Raw genomic sequence first — 15,716 nt, 5'->3', positions numbered from 1 at the left:
GTTTAACTGACGGCCTTCAACTCAAATTTAAAAAGTGCCTCTTCCACGGATCAACTGTGGCATTTACGATCATCTGTGGTAATAAACTGTCATTTTGACGTTTGCCGTACTGTCATTCGTACGCTTTGTTGTGCAAACAAACACCGAAGCGAGCAGGCATTTGGCGGGCTAATTGTGTTACCTAAATTTGTGATTGGGTTTTGTGCAGGAATTAGCTGTAAAAAGACGCCTCCAGCCAAAGAAAATGAGTGCAAGCATCAACCGGAAGCGTTTGCGGTCGAACGACAGTGAAGGATGCTTTGCGCTGCAGCGGAAAACGTTCGTCAGCCAGCAGCGGATGGATCAGCAGGATCCGAACAAAATGAAGCGCATTCTAGGTAGGGTTTGTTTGGAGGACTGCACCAACGCACGATTCCCAACTGTTTTAATAATCTGTTTCCTTCCTTTTTCCCCTTTTCCTGTAGCAAAAACCATCAATATGCTGTTCCAGGGAGCGAAGCATCACGACAAAGATGTGTTCGTGAATCAGAAGGAATCGCTGAAATCGGTTCGTTTGCTCGGTGGTGGGGAAATAGATTACGATCTGAACGCTGTAAGTGGGTGAAGGAATTGCAGTGGAGCGTAATGAGCGGCCGTTAACTGATTCGTACACTTCCATTTCAGACCTCATCGTGGCTCGGAAAGAAAGCGGATCGAAAATGTCGCCAGTGCGATCGATTGGCGATTGTGCACGCCGACTGCATCAACTGCAACTTGGAGCTGTGCGAGCACTGTGGCGTGAACTGCAACTTCTGTCCGGAAAAGATTTGCCTGAACTGCGTAACCATATTGTAAGTATGAATCCGCTGCCTCTTGATCCGTACGCGATTCTGATGTTTGCTAATTTATTTCTTAGTGAGTGCGTGTTGCGCGATTTGCCCTGCTGTGAGCAGTGCAAAATGTTTGTTTAATAGTTGGTGCAAGTGCAACGAACACGATGTGATAGAGCAAAGAAAAAAAAAAACCGCCGCCGCCCCCAGTTACGATTAGATTAGTGTAAAGTTTATTTCCTGTTGTGTCTTATTACTGTGTTTAAACGTTAAATAAAAAAAAACCAGTCATTAGTTTTAACTAGCATCAGTTTGCAACGTACTCATGCTCGTTTCTAGCTTCTTCATACCAGCCTTCCGAAGTGTGTGTACTTCCAGCTGATAGCGCACCACGGGTTGCGAAAGATCTTCCCCTAGCTCGAACGCGTCATCCGATTTTGCCTTCTTGTCCAATATTTCGGGATGCTTCACCCAGAACGCATCGCCAATAAGATCGTCAAATATCGGTACGATGAGCTTCTGTTTCTTCCCCGCAATGCAAACACTTTTCGGCAGCAGTATCGTTCCTTTCCGGTAGATAAGCGGCTCGTTATTGTAATTAATGCCAAACTGTGAGAAAAGTATTTCATTCTTGTCGCTCGCCAGTGTTCCCTGAAGCCTTTTCTCTGCGTCCGAATTGCTCAGCCCGGAAGCAACCAAATTCCAGAACGTTGTGTTGTAAAGGTTATTAACGTGAACATCCGCCTGTCGCCAGCTTAGATAGTCACGTAGATTCTCATCCGTTGGGTAGAGGACAGCGCGGGCATCGAAGGAAGGGGGATAGCGCATCGTCACCGACCGGGCATCGAAGATTCGCTTCCAGTGAAACATGTACGCCGAGGTAAACAGACTGGCCACGTAGCTTACCAGCTTGTCCCTGCGTCGCTGGTACACGCTGGCCTCCCGACGAAACACGAACGAGTACTCGTCGCTCTGCCCGTATCCGATGGCAATTTCGTTAAACTCCTGCATCACGGTCATACCGGCAAGGTTCATCAGCTGCAGTGCATCAAGATCGTTCGGTTTGGTGAACGTGTGTACGTTGCAGAACCGATGGAATCCCTTCCCATCGATCCGCACCACAACCCAGCAGTTCGGCAGTAGTTTCTCTTCCTGCTCGAACTGTTTCACGTACTCGAAGCGACTCAGTGCCATTGCGGAAGATTGGAACGATCGTGCGGAATGTTTGGCTAGCGTGTACAGGGCCTTCCTACAGGAAGAAAGCATTCCGATTCTTGGGACACAAAAAACACCGGTTGCACATGCTGGAAGAATGTGTGCATGTCAACAAATAAACAAACCAAATGTGACGTCCAGTTTGACAGCGACAGCGTCCAGCTTGCCGGGTTGGCTCACAGCGTGATGCTTTTGTTGGTAAAAGACTCGAGAAGGCCCCCCCTAGAATCTTTTGTGTGCAGCACTGTGGCTTGTCATTTTTATTGCACAGTGGGATTTTTATATGGTCATAACTCGTTTTATATAAACATTGTGCATTGTTCCTTAATGCTATTACTGGACAGAGTAGAGCATGATAATAATAACATTGTAAGAAGTGGTTTGAGATTATGATATTCTTATGTTTCCTCCTTTGCTGAATATCAATGCAAGGTAACAAGTATTCATCGAATTACTGTTCCGTTACCGTCCGAGTACGCCGTGCATGTTTTAGGCCCGATTGTTCACCCCTAGTGCGACCGAAAACTAGTACGAAGCCCCAGTAAGCCAAAATGAATGGTAGTATTAGCGGAGAGGAGGTTTTAATCAAATAATAACAATATTTTTTTCGACTTTCTTCAACCAATTTTGACCACACTGAAAGCACACTGAAAGCTCATTGTGAAGCTTCCGCAACGTGTACTGCGGATTGCATACTTTTAGGCGTAAATACTACAGCGCCTAACCAATTTTGTCAGGGGGGGGGGCCTTCTCGAGTCTTTTACCAATTTAAGATATCTCAGTAGTGAAAAGTGAGTGTCCGTGAGTGGGAAAGAGGCATCTATTCAGACTTTAGCCTATAAAGCAAGGTATGTAGATATAGAAGGTAGAGTTGTTTAGAGCAAATTGACATTTCTCGACCTGACATAACAGTTCCGTGGTGATCAAGGGGAAGGGTATTGAGAAGAGTGACGGCAGCGTCGGAGGAGGCGCCGGTGGTGGTATCACTTGCGATTTTTTGACGAAAAATGCAACCAAATATCGTCAATCGTCTGTGGGACAACACTTAATATGCGAAGATGACCCATAAATTAGCGAAATTGCTCAAAGGATTGAGAATCGAGGCTGTTTGTGTATGTTGGTAGCCCCATACCATATGTTTTTGTAAACAAACTCTGACATAACTCGACTAAAATGTCGCCCTGTCAAATCGATAAAAATCCACCTTCTAAATACATACACCTTGCTATAAAGCCATTCTGTCACGCACATACATTAACGCTCAAACGTCAAACGCCCACTGGTGACCGCACCTCTCCTAGCATGCTGTTGTCAAAGCACCTTTTTGGCAGAACACAATCGAAGACGAAGCAAAAACAGATAGGCGCACAGTGCAAAAGTAGTTGAAGTAAATTGCATTTTTCAAGACAAAGTTGTGTGTTTTGATAGCATTTTTACCGATCGGATAGTCACCCACGGTCAAGCGGACGTTATCAGTGCTGGCAGCGCCGTGCCAACGCGTAGTGAAAAGCTCGGAAAGAAAGCAACAGCAGCAGCAGCACAGTGCTGAAAACCCACCGCACCCCACGAAGAAGGCGAACCACCTTTTGGATGATTCGATCAGCAGCCTCGCGCTACTGCTAATTAAGTTGACGTCATTATTTACAGCCCGCTGGATGTTTGCAAGCTGGTTTTAATTCGCCGCATTCCTATTAGCGTGAGTGATAAAATCATTTCTACACTGTCCTCTACCAACAAGCTCGCCCCTACCCCGACCGGACCGTGATCGTGACTGTCGTCTAGCAAGGTCAGAGGAGTAGATGTTAGTTCTGACGAAACAAAACTACGGCAAAGCATAAGGGATACTACGCCTTTCCTGGGCAACGGATGCAAGCCACTGCTCGGATGCGGTACGGATTTTCCGGCCTCGATTCCGAACAAGGAGCCCGTTGGTGTAACACGCAATTCCTTTTCTCCTCCCACCCTTGTGTGCGTATATTTTTGGGAAGGGTTAGATGATGATTGGTGGCAACGTTAATTGAATCAAACTCTTCCAACTCCGGCGTATGTGATCGCTCACGGGGGGGCACACGATGGTGGAACAATGCGAATCGTTGTGCAGCAGAGACCCTCAGATGGTTGCATATGCACACGATCCCGCGATAATGTGCGGGACCAGATCCGTCCGTATCTTTGCTCCGGTTTCCGTCCCACCCGTCGAGGTCTCGCCGTTTGTTTAATGATTGCGACAGATCATCCAACCAACCGTCCGCGCCACGCACACATGAATGCGCTTTGTTTGCGCGCGGGGTGTGTGATTCTCGTACGGTGGTGGTGAGAGATAAATTAAGGAAAAATAATGCGTATGTTTACTTACTGCAGCGATATCTTCCTGCTGCGAAGGAGATTTTCCGTTTAATTGAAAGCACTAACACGCGCTCGCTGGGCCTCTTTCTTAGTTCCGGCTGTAAAGACAGCCAGAACGTTTTCCAGCTACTGAAATGCCGACCGTCATTAGTCATAAGCCTTTGTGCAGCAGGCACAGCATTATTTGCGTTATTTGCAGACTTTGAACTATTTATCTAATCGCTTGTTTGCCTCTGAAGGGACAATTCAGTCTGCTATTGCTTACACTTTATTCTTCTTTGTTTGTCTCAAAAGCGTTAATCCGGATGCAAATCGGTACGAATATCCAACCAACAACACCCGACTGTGATCACACTTTCTCTCCAAAGCATGCTTCGCCCGTGTTCGTGTATATTTTATCGACCGGATGTGTGTGGTGATGCTTCTGTTGCGTAGCTCTTTTTGATTGTGTACGGCCGTTTTTTGTTTGTTTTCTTCGTTGGCTTTCCTTTACCTTAAATAATAATCCTAGTCTCGCTACTAGGAATTTTCGTGGAGCGTTTTTTTGTTGTTGGCGGGGTTGCATGTTGCTGCACCCCAGGAGACCCCAAATGGAGACGTTTTGTTTGTGTTGTTTTAGTTTTCCTTTTTCACTCACTCGCTCTTTACGTGCAATTGCCATGATTGGTGCGTGATGAATCATCCAAGCAGGCGGTTGCCGTTCTATCGATACATCCTCCCTTCGGTGTAGTGCAGGGTTCTCCAATCGGTGTAATGACAAGACTAAAAGCAGTAACAGACACAGGAAACACGATCAGGCATTCATTTGATTGAGCTCTTGGGATCTATTTTCACACTTATAATACGACATAAAAGCCAGGCTACATGAAGCGAGATGACAGAAAGATTTCAAAAATCATCTCGGTTCATCTACCCGCGTTGTTTAGAGCACTTCATGCTATCTCTCTCTCTTCAACCGAAAACTACCATGGCAACGCATGGAAAGTGACAGAGAGGGCTATAGAGAAGCGAAATCTTTCCGAGATTTCAGCTCGAGGAGGCGTAATCTTTTTGACGTATAGATTTCGCATAACCCCCCCTTTTAAGCGAAATCCTTTTGACATCTCGCATTATGCACCCTGGCTTTAATACGACATAAACCATGTATCCGGAGAATATCTTTTGCGTATGGAACAAATAGTATTTTAGAAATACGGCTAGGCGGGCCTTTACAAAAGAACAGAATTTTAAAGTTTATTTGCCTTATTGTGGTTATGTGTTGGGGTTACTCTTTGGCTATAACTGCTATAAATTTCGAAATGCCAGCGAGAATTCCGACCGCCCAGTGCAAAGTGAGTTGAGAGGAGGTGTCGGAATAGCGTTTTCTCGGTCGGACATCTTGAAAAAAGTTTTAAGTTTACTTGACTGTTTCTGGTGTTGTTAAACACACCATCCTGATCGGTAGCGATAGCGTTGGTAATACAGTCTGATTACCATTTTTCGCGAAACAATCCCAATGGATAGTGACCAAGACGGAGCACGGTGATGCATAAAACGATTCCGTCAAATCCAGTACGGCTTTATTCGTTCTGCACAAACTTCATGAACAGCTGCACCCATTCCGCGTGTGAGATATCCAGCATGTATGGCATCCTTTGCAGCAAAATCTGGATTCTATTTTTTGCTTGCAGATCGGCAAAAAGGTAGAACGATCCTATATCTCGGATCAACCAATACTCTCGGGGACCGCCTGTGACGCCGATACAGTCAAAGCTGCCCTGTCCATATAGGCACTGAAACGTTACCACCTCAAACAGTAATAAATATAATACAGAATCGCCTCAGGTAGCACTGACACACTACAATATCCTGTATTCTTCACTTGATCTAAGCTTTCCAAACGATATTGAACATCAGAATAGAAGAAAACAAATCATATAATAATGTTATTGCATCGAAAATAATAAACAACACATATATCCGAGTTGATTCCATCATGTAAACGTCATGTAAACGTCAAACGTGGTGCTGTTCTTCTACTTCTTTCCATGTGTCAAAACGAGCTTTTTACGACACCTCCTCTCAACTCACTTTGGCCCAGTGCATTATTAAAAAAATAAGCATAAAGATCCGACAAATTCAAAATGCGTACTTAATTGGTATGCAGATATTCTGTTACATTAAAATTCCATTTTTGTATGGACAAGGGGGTTAGGCTAAAATTTAGAGAACTTTATTATTATTTAAAAAAAAGAATTATTATGATAATAAATAATAATAATAATTATGGGGAATAAAGAAGACCCCCCAAGTTTATTAAGACCTTAGCTTAGCGAACCCTGTTTCTGCGCAGTAAAGATGTGTTGCATGCTTTGCTGCGTGTGGAGCATACTGCTCCACGTTGTACCCCTTTTTACCACCGCATCCTGAACATATGGGTGGATAGTAATGTGTTGGGGCGATATGCTTCACATTTAGTTGTAATTTGGAGCGCTTATCTTTATCTCACGCCTCAACCGTCGTTGGTGGTGGTAAGGGTTTGGCAATGGGAGAGTGGGGTTTGTCTTGTTTTATTTTCCGTTACTGGGTTGTAAATAATAAACACCAACGAATGCTTTCGGTGACAGTGGTTAGGCAGAAAATAAAATAAAATAACAGCTATGAAGTCTCGTAAACATGTAAGCCTTCTTATTTTGTAAGCACAAGCTTGTGAATGTTTTGTTGTGGGGTGTGTTATTGGTTGGGAAATGTACTAATTTTTAAACAAGTTTCAAAATGTTCATAGTTCACACGGTTTACCGATCTTTCGAGATTCGTTTGCGATGGATCCTCTTTAAAAGCCTCTTTAAATGAAAAAATGCGATGCGATATCGCGTGGAAAACCCTGCCCTGGTTTATCCAAACTATTACAATAACAAAATTTGATACTAATGTTTAATCTTTCGTTTCTCCTCCTCTTACAGTAGCCGCGATGACGCGCGTTAAGGTCCTGTACGATTTCAATGGCGAACCGAACTCATCGGAGATCTCGATCTCGGTGGACGAAGTGCTAACCGTCACAAACACGGACGTCGGTGAAGGATGGTGGGAGGGTATGAACTCACGCGGCCAGCGCGGCCTCTTTCCCGCCGCGTACGTCGAAACAATTCCCGAGGCACCCTCGTTACCGGCGGGGCCGCCGAAAATGCCCCCGCCACCAGCCGTTACGATGGCCCAGTCGACGGGTGTAGCGAAATCCGGCTCACAGCAAGCACTCGGCAACAATCGGTACGATCAGACGGCGGACGATTGGGGCGAGCAGCAGGACGACTGGGACGACGATTGGGATGACGATAATGATACGTACTCGGAAATAGGTCCCGGATCGGGTGCGGCCGGCCGCTCTAACGGACAGACGCAGTCCTACCATCAGCAGCAGCAGCACCAACAGCAGAGCGCAACCGCAAGCTACTACGCCAACGCCAACTTGCCTGCACCACCGCCCTCCGATGGGGACACTATGTCACTCGCCTCGGTAGCGACCACGGTCGGTGGCGGTCGGTCGCGTACCGCCGGCACAGGAAAGATTTTCACCAAATCCGGTGATAACTATCTGATCGGGATGCCGGTGCCGGATGTGTCGGAAGCGGACCGGGTGCACGTGCTGCTGATGGAGCACGGTATCGTGTGGAAGCCGATGCGCGACTCGTACACCGTGACGGTCGATTCACCGAAGAAGGAGAAAAAGTTTAACGGTCTAAAAAGCTTCATCGCGTACCAGCTGACGCCCTCGTTTAACAATGTACCGGTGGCGCGTCGGTACAAGCACTTCGATTGGCTGCACGAGCGGCTGGTGGAGAAGTTCTGTCTCATTCCGATACCACCGCTGCCGGACAAGCAGATATCGGGCCGGTACGATGAGGAGTTTGTCGAGCATCGGCGCGTCCAGCTGCAGGAGTTCGTCGACTGGGTGTGCCGGCATCCGGTGCTCTCGACGTGCGGCGTCTGGATGCACTTCCTTACCTGCACCGACGAGAAGAAGTGGAAAACGGGCAAACGGACGGCCGAGAAGGATCCGCTGGTCGGCACCATGTTCTGTGCGTCCGTGTTTCCACCGGAGAAGACGCTGCTGCAGTCGCTGGTGGAACCGCAGGTGGAATCGGCCGGCCAGTTTGTGCCGCAGATGGATGCCGCCGTCAAGACGCTGTTCGCGATTTGTGGCGATCAGTCGAAAAAGTTTCAGGTACAGTGGAAAAAGGAGTACCAGCGCATCGGGGAAGGATTCTCCGAGATGGCACGGGCGCTGGCAGTGGACGAACGGCGGGCCGCCACGCAGCTCAGTCTGGCAAGTTCGGTCGGCCAGGCAGCCGGGGTGTTTATCAACATCGGGCAACTGTTCGGCGAGCAGCCGAAGCACGACTTTATACCATTCTCGGACCGACTGCACATCTACCGCGGGTTGCTGGCCGGGTGGCCCGACACGCTGGGCGAGTACCGGAACGCGGTCCAGAAGCGCAAGGACTGTGAGCGGCTGACGGCGGAACAGAAGATGGAGAACGCGCAGATGCAGGAGGTGACTCGGCGCGTGGACGTGATGTCGTACGCCCTGTTGGCGGAGATGTCCCACTTTCGGGAGGAACGGGATACGCATCTGAAGGACACGATACGTGCCTTTATCGGTGCGCAGATCGAGTTTTACAAATCGATCGTGCAGAAGCTCGAGCAGGCGCAAACACACTTTTAAAGGCGGGAGTTTTGTGGCGAACGGGAATGGAAAACGGACGAACGTGACGTGTGAGAGTGCCTTCTTGAGAGCGTAGAACTAACCAAAACACACACACACACACACACACACGCGCACACAGAGAACCAGATGGACAGACGCGTTTAATCGCTGCATTCCAGGATTAGCTAGCGTTGAGACGTAAGCCCCGAAGCAGAAACGCGGGGGACCAATACTGAGAGGGGATTGAAAGAAGAGCAGAAAGCAAGCAAACGGATCAATTTTTGGTTCCAATTTTTGCTACTAGTAATGTATGTCTTTTTTTTCCTTTAGTTTTGTTGGTGATAAAATGCAAGGATGCCTTTTTTTCTGTTACGGTACTGTATTATCTAAACAAGGAGCTTGAGAAGCTATTGAAGCCGAGAGATATCCTAAGCGAACGGACGGAGCGATACACAGTAGCAATCACATTAAAGCCTTAAGAAAGGAAAGGGATTGATAAAAAGTGACGAGTACTGCTTTCTAACACGGTTGGCCTTCAACCGGCGAGACGACGACGACGACTCCATACGTGACACCAAAGGGAATGGAGGGTTGAGATGGTCCGTGAGGTACGCAGGGTCCGGAAAGTAATAGATAGTGGTAGTGTGATATTAAGCCATTCGGTGATGATGATCGTGACGGAAGATTTGTTGGAGCAGTCGACAAGGAAGGACACACAAACGGACAAAGCAAGGGGGGGGGGAAAACCGTGACTGAAACGGAATTGTAATAAAATTAGGATTAACGCAGCAGAGGATTATAATACGTGAGGTGTGTAGGTGGGGAATCCCTTTTTTGAAAGTGTGTAAGAGCTGATTCATGATGACTCATAATTCCTACGAACTAGCGGATTATTCTACTATAAATCGATTAATATCGAATGTCTGCTGTGCACAGATATAATTTGACGCCGAACATTAAATGTCATTAACACCAACTATACAGCGACGCCGGCCTTCACACGGCAGGACCGGGGTTCAAACCCCATCCAGACCGCCTAGCCGTACGTAAGGCTGACTACTTTACTACGGGTAAAATTAAGTCACAGAATGCCAGAAATGGCAGGCCGAGACCTCTCGAGGTTGTAGTGCCAGGGAAGAAGAAGCAGAAGAACACCAACTGTAGGTGATTTTTCCAGTGTAAAGAGAGAGAGAAGCTCATCCAATTGAAGGCAGGTTATGGATACCCGACGTACAGTTTTCCCGAAGAAAAAAGGGTTAAGAAACTGAACCGGATATCCCGGACCTGAAAGTTCAAGGGTCAGAGCATCCGCCCAAAATGATGCAAACGATCCTGGACATCCTCCAGAACAGTGTCTCTCTGGATAGTAATTCTCCTTACTGTCGGTAGAACGTAGGGATGGGCAGATCCGACCATTTACCGGATCGGATCTGCCCGGAGCGCTCCGCCGCCGTAGTCGAGTCCGGATCATGATTCCGCGCTCCGGTTTTTTTTATCCGAGGGGGGGTGGGGGCGGTAAGGGGGGGGGGGGTTGCAGGGCTGGTTGGGGCTGTATGTGCAGAGCCATATGGAGGGGGGCTGTATTGCCCGTATGAGCCGTATGACCTGTGAGGTAGGCGAAAATGCACCATTACCGAAGGTTACACTTGCATTACCAAAGCCGAAAAATCATTATCAGCCCATGTTTTCACCTTTTCACAATAAATTAGTAAAAACTTGTGTATCAAAAGTATCAATCAAGAGAATCAAGAAAAAAAATCATCATCAAAACAAACTCCGGACCCCTTTTTTGATTCCGGACTCGTTTTGATTTCGGACTCATTATGATTCCGGACTCGTTTTGATTCCGGGCTCATTTTGATTTCGGACTCATATTCGAGTCATCAATAGGGGCCGGAAACATATTTAACGAGTGAATAGAAAGCATATGCAAGAGCTATAAAATGGCATGGCACTCATCGTTTCAAATTTGACATTTCAGTTCAACCTGGCCATCCTCCACTTCAACCTAGCCTGTGTCTAGTTCAACTTGGCCATAGTCCAGAAAGGGTAACAGATCGCCAGTTCTACCTGGCAATTGTTTACTTCATCCTAGCCATTGCTCAGAAATGGCTCGCACATCGTTAGTTCTTCTCGGAAACCCTGTATACCACCAAGCAACCGGCTGGCAAGGACAAAGAAGAGAGGAGATAACGCAGAACAGTGTGTACGACATACATTTGAACATTTGAAAATGAGTCCGGAACCGAAACGAGTCCGGAATTAAAACGACTCCGGAATCGGTCGGAATCGTTCTTTCGGATCGGATCGGACTCATTGATATGCTGGATCGGATCGGATTCCGAACCGGAGCGCACATCCCTAGTAGAACGAAAATATGAAACGGCCACATCGTTCCTGCTTTAGACGATGGGGTCAGAGCTGCTGCCCAAACGGATGAAGGTGCTCGAGAATAAAATCGATTAAATGAAATGCAAGGTCCGAGCAGCAGGACGAAACATATTTGAGAAGGTAAGTCCACAACTAACAGGTGCCCTACCCTAAGCTCAACCGCTCATTACTGTTAACAACACATCCCCGGACAGTTTAATCAAACCATTTATTCCGCCTATGTTTCTCCGATTTGCGACGGGTAGGATTAACGGGCACTTCCCTCAACGTTGGCACAACTTTAGTCCACCGATCGTACAATGTCCGTGCTGTGCGCAACGTATCACCCGTCGGCTGAGTTGCGTACCTTTTCCGGTCCGCCACGAACGGTAGCTCAACGGTGCGAAATATCTTGTCCCGTATCTTGAGATCGTTTATCGACCCGTTCGATGCGAGCGCCTGCTCAAGCTCGTTCAGAAACACACGCCACCGTGCGCGAAAGAAATCGTGCACCATGCCGGCCCACTGCTTGTTGGCGTAATCGACTATCTGGCCCTGGGGACCCCAGAGCGTGATCTGGATGCGTGCGTTATACTCGTACTTGTGCCGTTCGAGGCTCGTTTCTGCGAACGATTTGGCTGATTCGAGCCACGGCCCTAGCAGGAAGTGCTCTTCGGTAAGCAGGAGCTGGTCGAGATCGGCCAGTAGTTGTAGCAACAGTGAGGAGTGCTTACGGAACAGCATAATGTTGCGCTGCTTGAAGTTGTCCATCAGGGTGAGATAGAGTGCGTCGGCTGTGTTTTGCAGACACTGGCGGGTTACATCGACGAGATCGTACTGGCAAAGGTGATTGCAAGGTGATGCTTCGGCGAATGATAGGAGAAGTTCCGCGCCTTGATTGAAGGTCGTCACGTTGTACCATACCTGAAGCGAGGAAGAGACAGGAACGAAGCATTAATTGCCTAACACCTAAGATGTCTGGTGTCTGTTCCAACTTGCCCAGGGTTTTATTTTGGAGCTTGGACGACGATTGAACGTGTACTTGCCGCGCATTAGCTCAAGACCCTCGAACGCGTACACCGTACCGCGGAAGATGCTCCACGCCTGCTGTGCTTTTGCCAACCCGTCTCCAGTATCATTTCCATACCGAGCCTCAGCATACTCATCGAACCATTGCTCCGTGCTGTCCAGCTCCGCATTCCATCCCATCTCGAGTGCAAACTCGTACAGCGCATAGTTTTGATTGATTCCTTCGGGTGTGATACCTGTACCGAGCAGCGTGTACGACCCATTGCCTCTTGCCTCCCGAATACCTCGGTGCACGTTCTCGACCGAACCGAGCATGCCTAGCGTTCCTCCGAAGTTGCTCAGCATGCACCAGATAAACGGTTGCCCGGCATAGGACGCGGTCCGCACGTACTGTGGATACTGCTCCGACTGCAAATCCAGCACAAGCATCCGACCAAGCGGTACCGCCGACAGGAACGATCTAACAGCACGATCACTCCAGAACGGATTCTTCACAAACATCCAGCCCTGCAGCAGCCAGATCGCGTCCGGATCTACCTGCGTCATTGCGCTGTATATCGCCCCGGACACACTCGACAAGTACCTGCCGCTCGTTTGAGCTGGATTAATTTCGTTAAACGGATCGCTAAAGTAGACATGATCGGTACCGTACGTGGCGATCGCACGCCTCAGAAACCGTGATCCAATCTCCGCAAACAGTGACTCGGTGGGAGCCAGAAACAGTGGGCTAGCGTACTGCGGCGGGAAGTTGTTCCACACGGACACGCTCGCGAACGATACGTTCGGGTACAGGGTACGGAACTGCACTGGCAAATGTCCGGCGAAAGCTGGCAGTGCTACAGCCATCCCGAGGCGCCGCATCTCGGCCACTACACGCGTCTGAAGCGTGTGGGCAAAGTGGGTGAAGCTTGCCGTTAATGGTCCACCCCAGCCACGGATGTTGCCCATACGCTGCCAGGCGAAGAATCCGGGCCCGGCCAGATGATCGTCGATCTGGGAACGGGTGAGATTGTACTGGAGATAGACATCCGTCCAAAGGTCCTCCTGGAATGGTGCTAAGCTGAGTGTTATGCCCTGCAGTGCCATCCAGTCGATGTGCTTGCGCCACTGTGGCCAACTCCACCAGGTGAAGGAGTACGACCAGGTGCACACGTTCTGATAGTACACAATACTGCAAAAACGAGAGAGAGAGAGAGAGATCGTTACAAACGGGGAAGAATCTCAATCGGTTGCAACAATTCACCTGCTAGGCGCCGTAACGCTCACATTGACGGATGGAAGTTCTGGCGGCAGATTCAGCTGACTACCTTCCCAGGCCACCAACACCCGGCACCAGTATCGCAGATAATGGTAGAACGCTTTTGTAGCTGCGACACCACTGGATGCTGTGATCTGTACCACCGATGGATCGGGTGCTTCTTCCCCTTTAAACACCTTTAAGCACAATAAAGTCAGGTAAGTGAGCTACTAACTTCTACTAACTAGAAAAACACTCACATGAAACGAATTTCTTTCCATAGAACTATCCACTCGTACGCGGAACAGTTGCGCTTGCTGCTGAGGCAAGATCCGGGCAATAACTTCCAGTGCTGCCTGTTGCTGCACTGACTCGGACACACGGGGTTTCACGTGCTGCAGAATGTGTGCGGCATAGTCCTCTGCCTCAAAGCCGTATCCCATGACCAACCGGGCGAATATCATCACCAGAACGCCCTTCATCTTCCATCAGGTACTGTAACTTTGTTTTCGAAAAGAGATTCCGTGTAGCTTACGGCGAGCTCAACTATACGACTGGCTTTTGACCAGACGAGCACCAGCCTCTCGGGCGGTTTGGTCGCTGTAGGTAAACAAAGCCGGATTGATAATGATTCAATTGAACGAAATTACCATTATCAACGTTTGGGCAACGCAAGGCTGTGGCTGGCGTCCCAAACAGATGAGTGGTGCGAAAGGGAAAGCAGGAGTGGTATGTGCATGGAAAGCCTCAAGATTAACTCACTGTATGGTGATAATCCCAAACAAATCTTTATTTTTTTGCTTGTAACTCCTGTACGTGTATTACGACCAATCGCTTGAACGTTTTAAGCTCCCAGTGTAATACACCTAGAGTTCGTGATGTTAATTAAAAATGAAAATGACCACAATGCATGCGATTCGAAGGCGTGTTGTTAACCCGGGGCCGGAAAATTCATTACTCACCTGGTTGCAGGCTGCAAAAACTGTTAAACAAAAACAAGTGCTTCGTAGCGGTTGTGGCATTGCAAGATTAATGTCCTCTTCACTATGTTGTTTATTTTTTTTTTACATTTAAGTATTTTTAAATATTTGTAAAACTTAGAAACCGGGCTAAAGTCCGAATAGATGCCCCCTCAATTACGGTACCCACTTTTCGCTATTGAGTTGCCTTAAACTTAGGTAAAAGTTAAGTAAAAGGGTTAAAAAAATTTGTAATAATAATTTATAAAAATTAAAAATAATAAATAAATAATAAATAAATAAATACTTACACTAAAAAATCTGAAAAATATACTCTTTTGGGTAACTCAGTTGCAAAAATGAGTGTCCGTGAGTGGGAGGAGGGCATCTATTCAGACTTTAGCCTAAATAATTATAGTAAAAAGTCTGAGAAAGATATCCTTTTGCGTATCTCAGTTGCAAAAATGAGTGCCCGTGAGTGGTTAGTAAATATAGTAGAGAGCTACTATTTTCATCCACAGCAGGATCAAATTTACATTGAGTTTGACAACGCTGACACCGCCCAGACAGAGTCAACTCATTCAACCAAAAATGAGTGTCTAGTTGCACTTTTCGATCACGGTTTCACGATGAGGTATTAAAAATATGTACGAATTTTATTCGGCAATGCACGTAAAAGATGACTAAATTATAAGAATAAGTACAATCCAAACTATAGAACAGCGAAAATATTCCAACTGCAGTACACCTTTAAATGATAAGTTTAGCAAGATTTTTCATTTAACATATTTGTTTATTTAGCCGCATTTATAGCACAATGAGCTGCCACCAGATTCTAAAATTAAATGAAAAACTAAATTATATTATTTGTTTCCCTCCCATTACGCCAGGCATACGGTCAGTCATACTTCATGAATAAAAAAAAGTACACATTATAGAGCGTTTTTCAGTTGTTAAGGCAATACCATCCATTTTTATGGTTCTTTAGATGAAATGGCACACAAAACTAGTTGATATGGAAACGGCTTCTGGTGATAGGGAAATCAAATAACTTTTATTGTGATGTC

At 47.2% G+C, this 15,716-nt stretch overlaps 4 protein-coding genes across 4 annotated transcripts; 2 read left to right on the top strand and 2 right to left on the bottom strand.

Moving 5' to 3' along the window:
* The first annotated feature begins 97 nt into the window (after nucleotides 1–97).
* On the top strand, nucleotides 98–1,131 carry LOC118505981. Its single transcript, XM_036042542.1, has 4 exons — nucleotides 98–377; nucleotides 465–592; nucleotides 664–830; nucleotides 896–1,131. Exons 1-4 carry the CDS (start codon nucleotides 245–247, stop codon nucleotides 948–950), a joined length of 483 nt encoding a protein of 160 aa, XP_035898435.1. The 5' UTR covers nucleotides 98–244; the 3' UTR covers nucleotides 951–1,131.
* LOC118505980 (probable tRNA(His) guanylyltransferase) lies at nucleotides 1,020–2,163 on the bottom strand. Its single transcript, XM_036042541.1, has one exon. The coding sequence runs from the start codon at nucleotides 2,073–2,075 to the stop codon at nucleotides 1,107–1,109; it is 969 nt and encodes a 322-aa protein (XP_035898434.1). The 5' UTR covers nucleotides 2,076–2,163; the 3' UTR covers nucleotides 1,020–1,106.
* A 1,177-nt stretch (nucleotides 2,164–3,340) lies between these two features.
* LOC118505978 (sorting nexin lst-4) lies at nucleotides 3,341–9,858 on the top strand. Its single transcript, XM_036042533.1, has 2 exons — nucleotides 3,341–3,720; nucleotides 7,313–9,858. The coding sequence occupies exon 2, from the start codon at nucleotides 7,321–7,323 to the stop codon at nucleotides 9,070–9,072; it is 1,752 nt and encodes a 583-aa protein (XP_035898426.1). The 5' UTR covers nucleotides 3,341–3,720; nucleotides 7,313–7,320; the 3' UTR covers nucleotides 9,073–9,858.
* A 1,776-nt stretch (nucleotides 9,859–11,634) lies between these two features.
* LOC118505977 (alpha-N-acetylglucosaminidase) lies at nucleotides 11,635–14,301 on the bottom strand. The gene is made up of 4 exons (XM_036042532.1): nucleotides 13,951–14,301; nucleotides 13,697–13,887; nucleotides 12,424–13,624; nucleotides 11,635–12,348 (listed from the first exon to the last, which is right to left on the bottom strand). The coding sequence occupies exons 1-4, from the start codon at nucleotides 14,170–14,172 to the stop codon at nucleotides 11,641–11,643; spliced, it is 2,322 nt and encodes a 773-aa protein (XP_035898425.1). The 5' UTR covers nucleotides 14,173–14,301; the 3' UTR covers nucleotides 11,635–11,640.
* Between the last annotated feature and the right edge of the window lie 1,415 nt (nucleotides 14,302–15,716).

This window comes from Anopheles stephensi, chromosome 2 (assembly GCF_013141755.1).
Source record: "Anopheles stephensi strain Indian chromosome 2, UCI_ANSTEP_V1.0, whole genome shotgun sequence".
Classification (NCBI taxonomy): Eukaryota; Metazoa; Arthropoda; class Insecta; order Diptera; family Culicidae; genus Anopheles; species Anopheles stephensi.
Note: the sequence above shows the minus strand (reverse complement) of the source record. Positions and strands in the feature narration are given on the sequence as shown.

What these genes read in the sequence shown, in the direction of transcription:
- LOC118505981 (XM_036042542.1), top strand. Translation starts at nt 245, where the DNA reads ATGAGTGCAAGCATCAACCGGAAGCGTTTGCGGTCGAACGACAGTGAA. An exon ending in CAAAATGAAGCGCATTCTAG is followed by an intron (nt 378 to 464) that starts GTAGGGTTTGTT and finishes CTTTTCCTGTAG; the next exon opens with CAAAAACCATCAATATGCTG. An exon ending in CTGAACTGCGTAACCATATT is followed by an intron (nt 831 to 895) that starts GTAAGTATGAAT and finishes TTTATTTCTTAG; the next exon opens with TGAGTGCGTGTTGCGCGATT.
- LOC118505980 (XM_036042541.1), bottom strand. Translation starts at nt 2,075, where the DNA reads ATGCTTTCTTCCTGTAGGAAGGCCCTGTACACGCTAGCCAAACATTCC.
- LOC118505978 (XM_036042533.1), top strand. Translation starts at nt 7,321, where the DNA reads ATGACGCGCGTTAAGGTCCTGTACGATTTCAATGGCGAACCGAACTCA.
- LOC118505977 (XM_036042532.1), bottom strand. Translation starts at nt 14,172, where the DNA reads ATGAAGGGCGTTCTGGTGATGATATTCGCCCGGTTGGTCATGGGATAC. An exon ending in TGGAAAGAAATTCGTTTCAT is followed by an intron (nt 13,888 to 13,950) that starts GTGAGTGTTTTT and finishes TTGTGCTTAAAG; the next exon opens with GTGTTTAAAGGGGAAGAAGC. An exon ending in GCTCCAAAATAAAACCCTGG is followed by an intron (nt 12,349 to 12,423) that starts GCAAGTTGGAAC and finishes TCCTCGCTTCAG; the next exon opens with GTATGGTACAACGTGACGAC.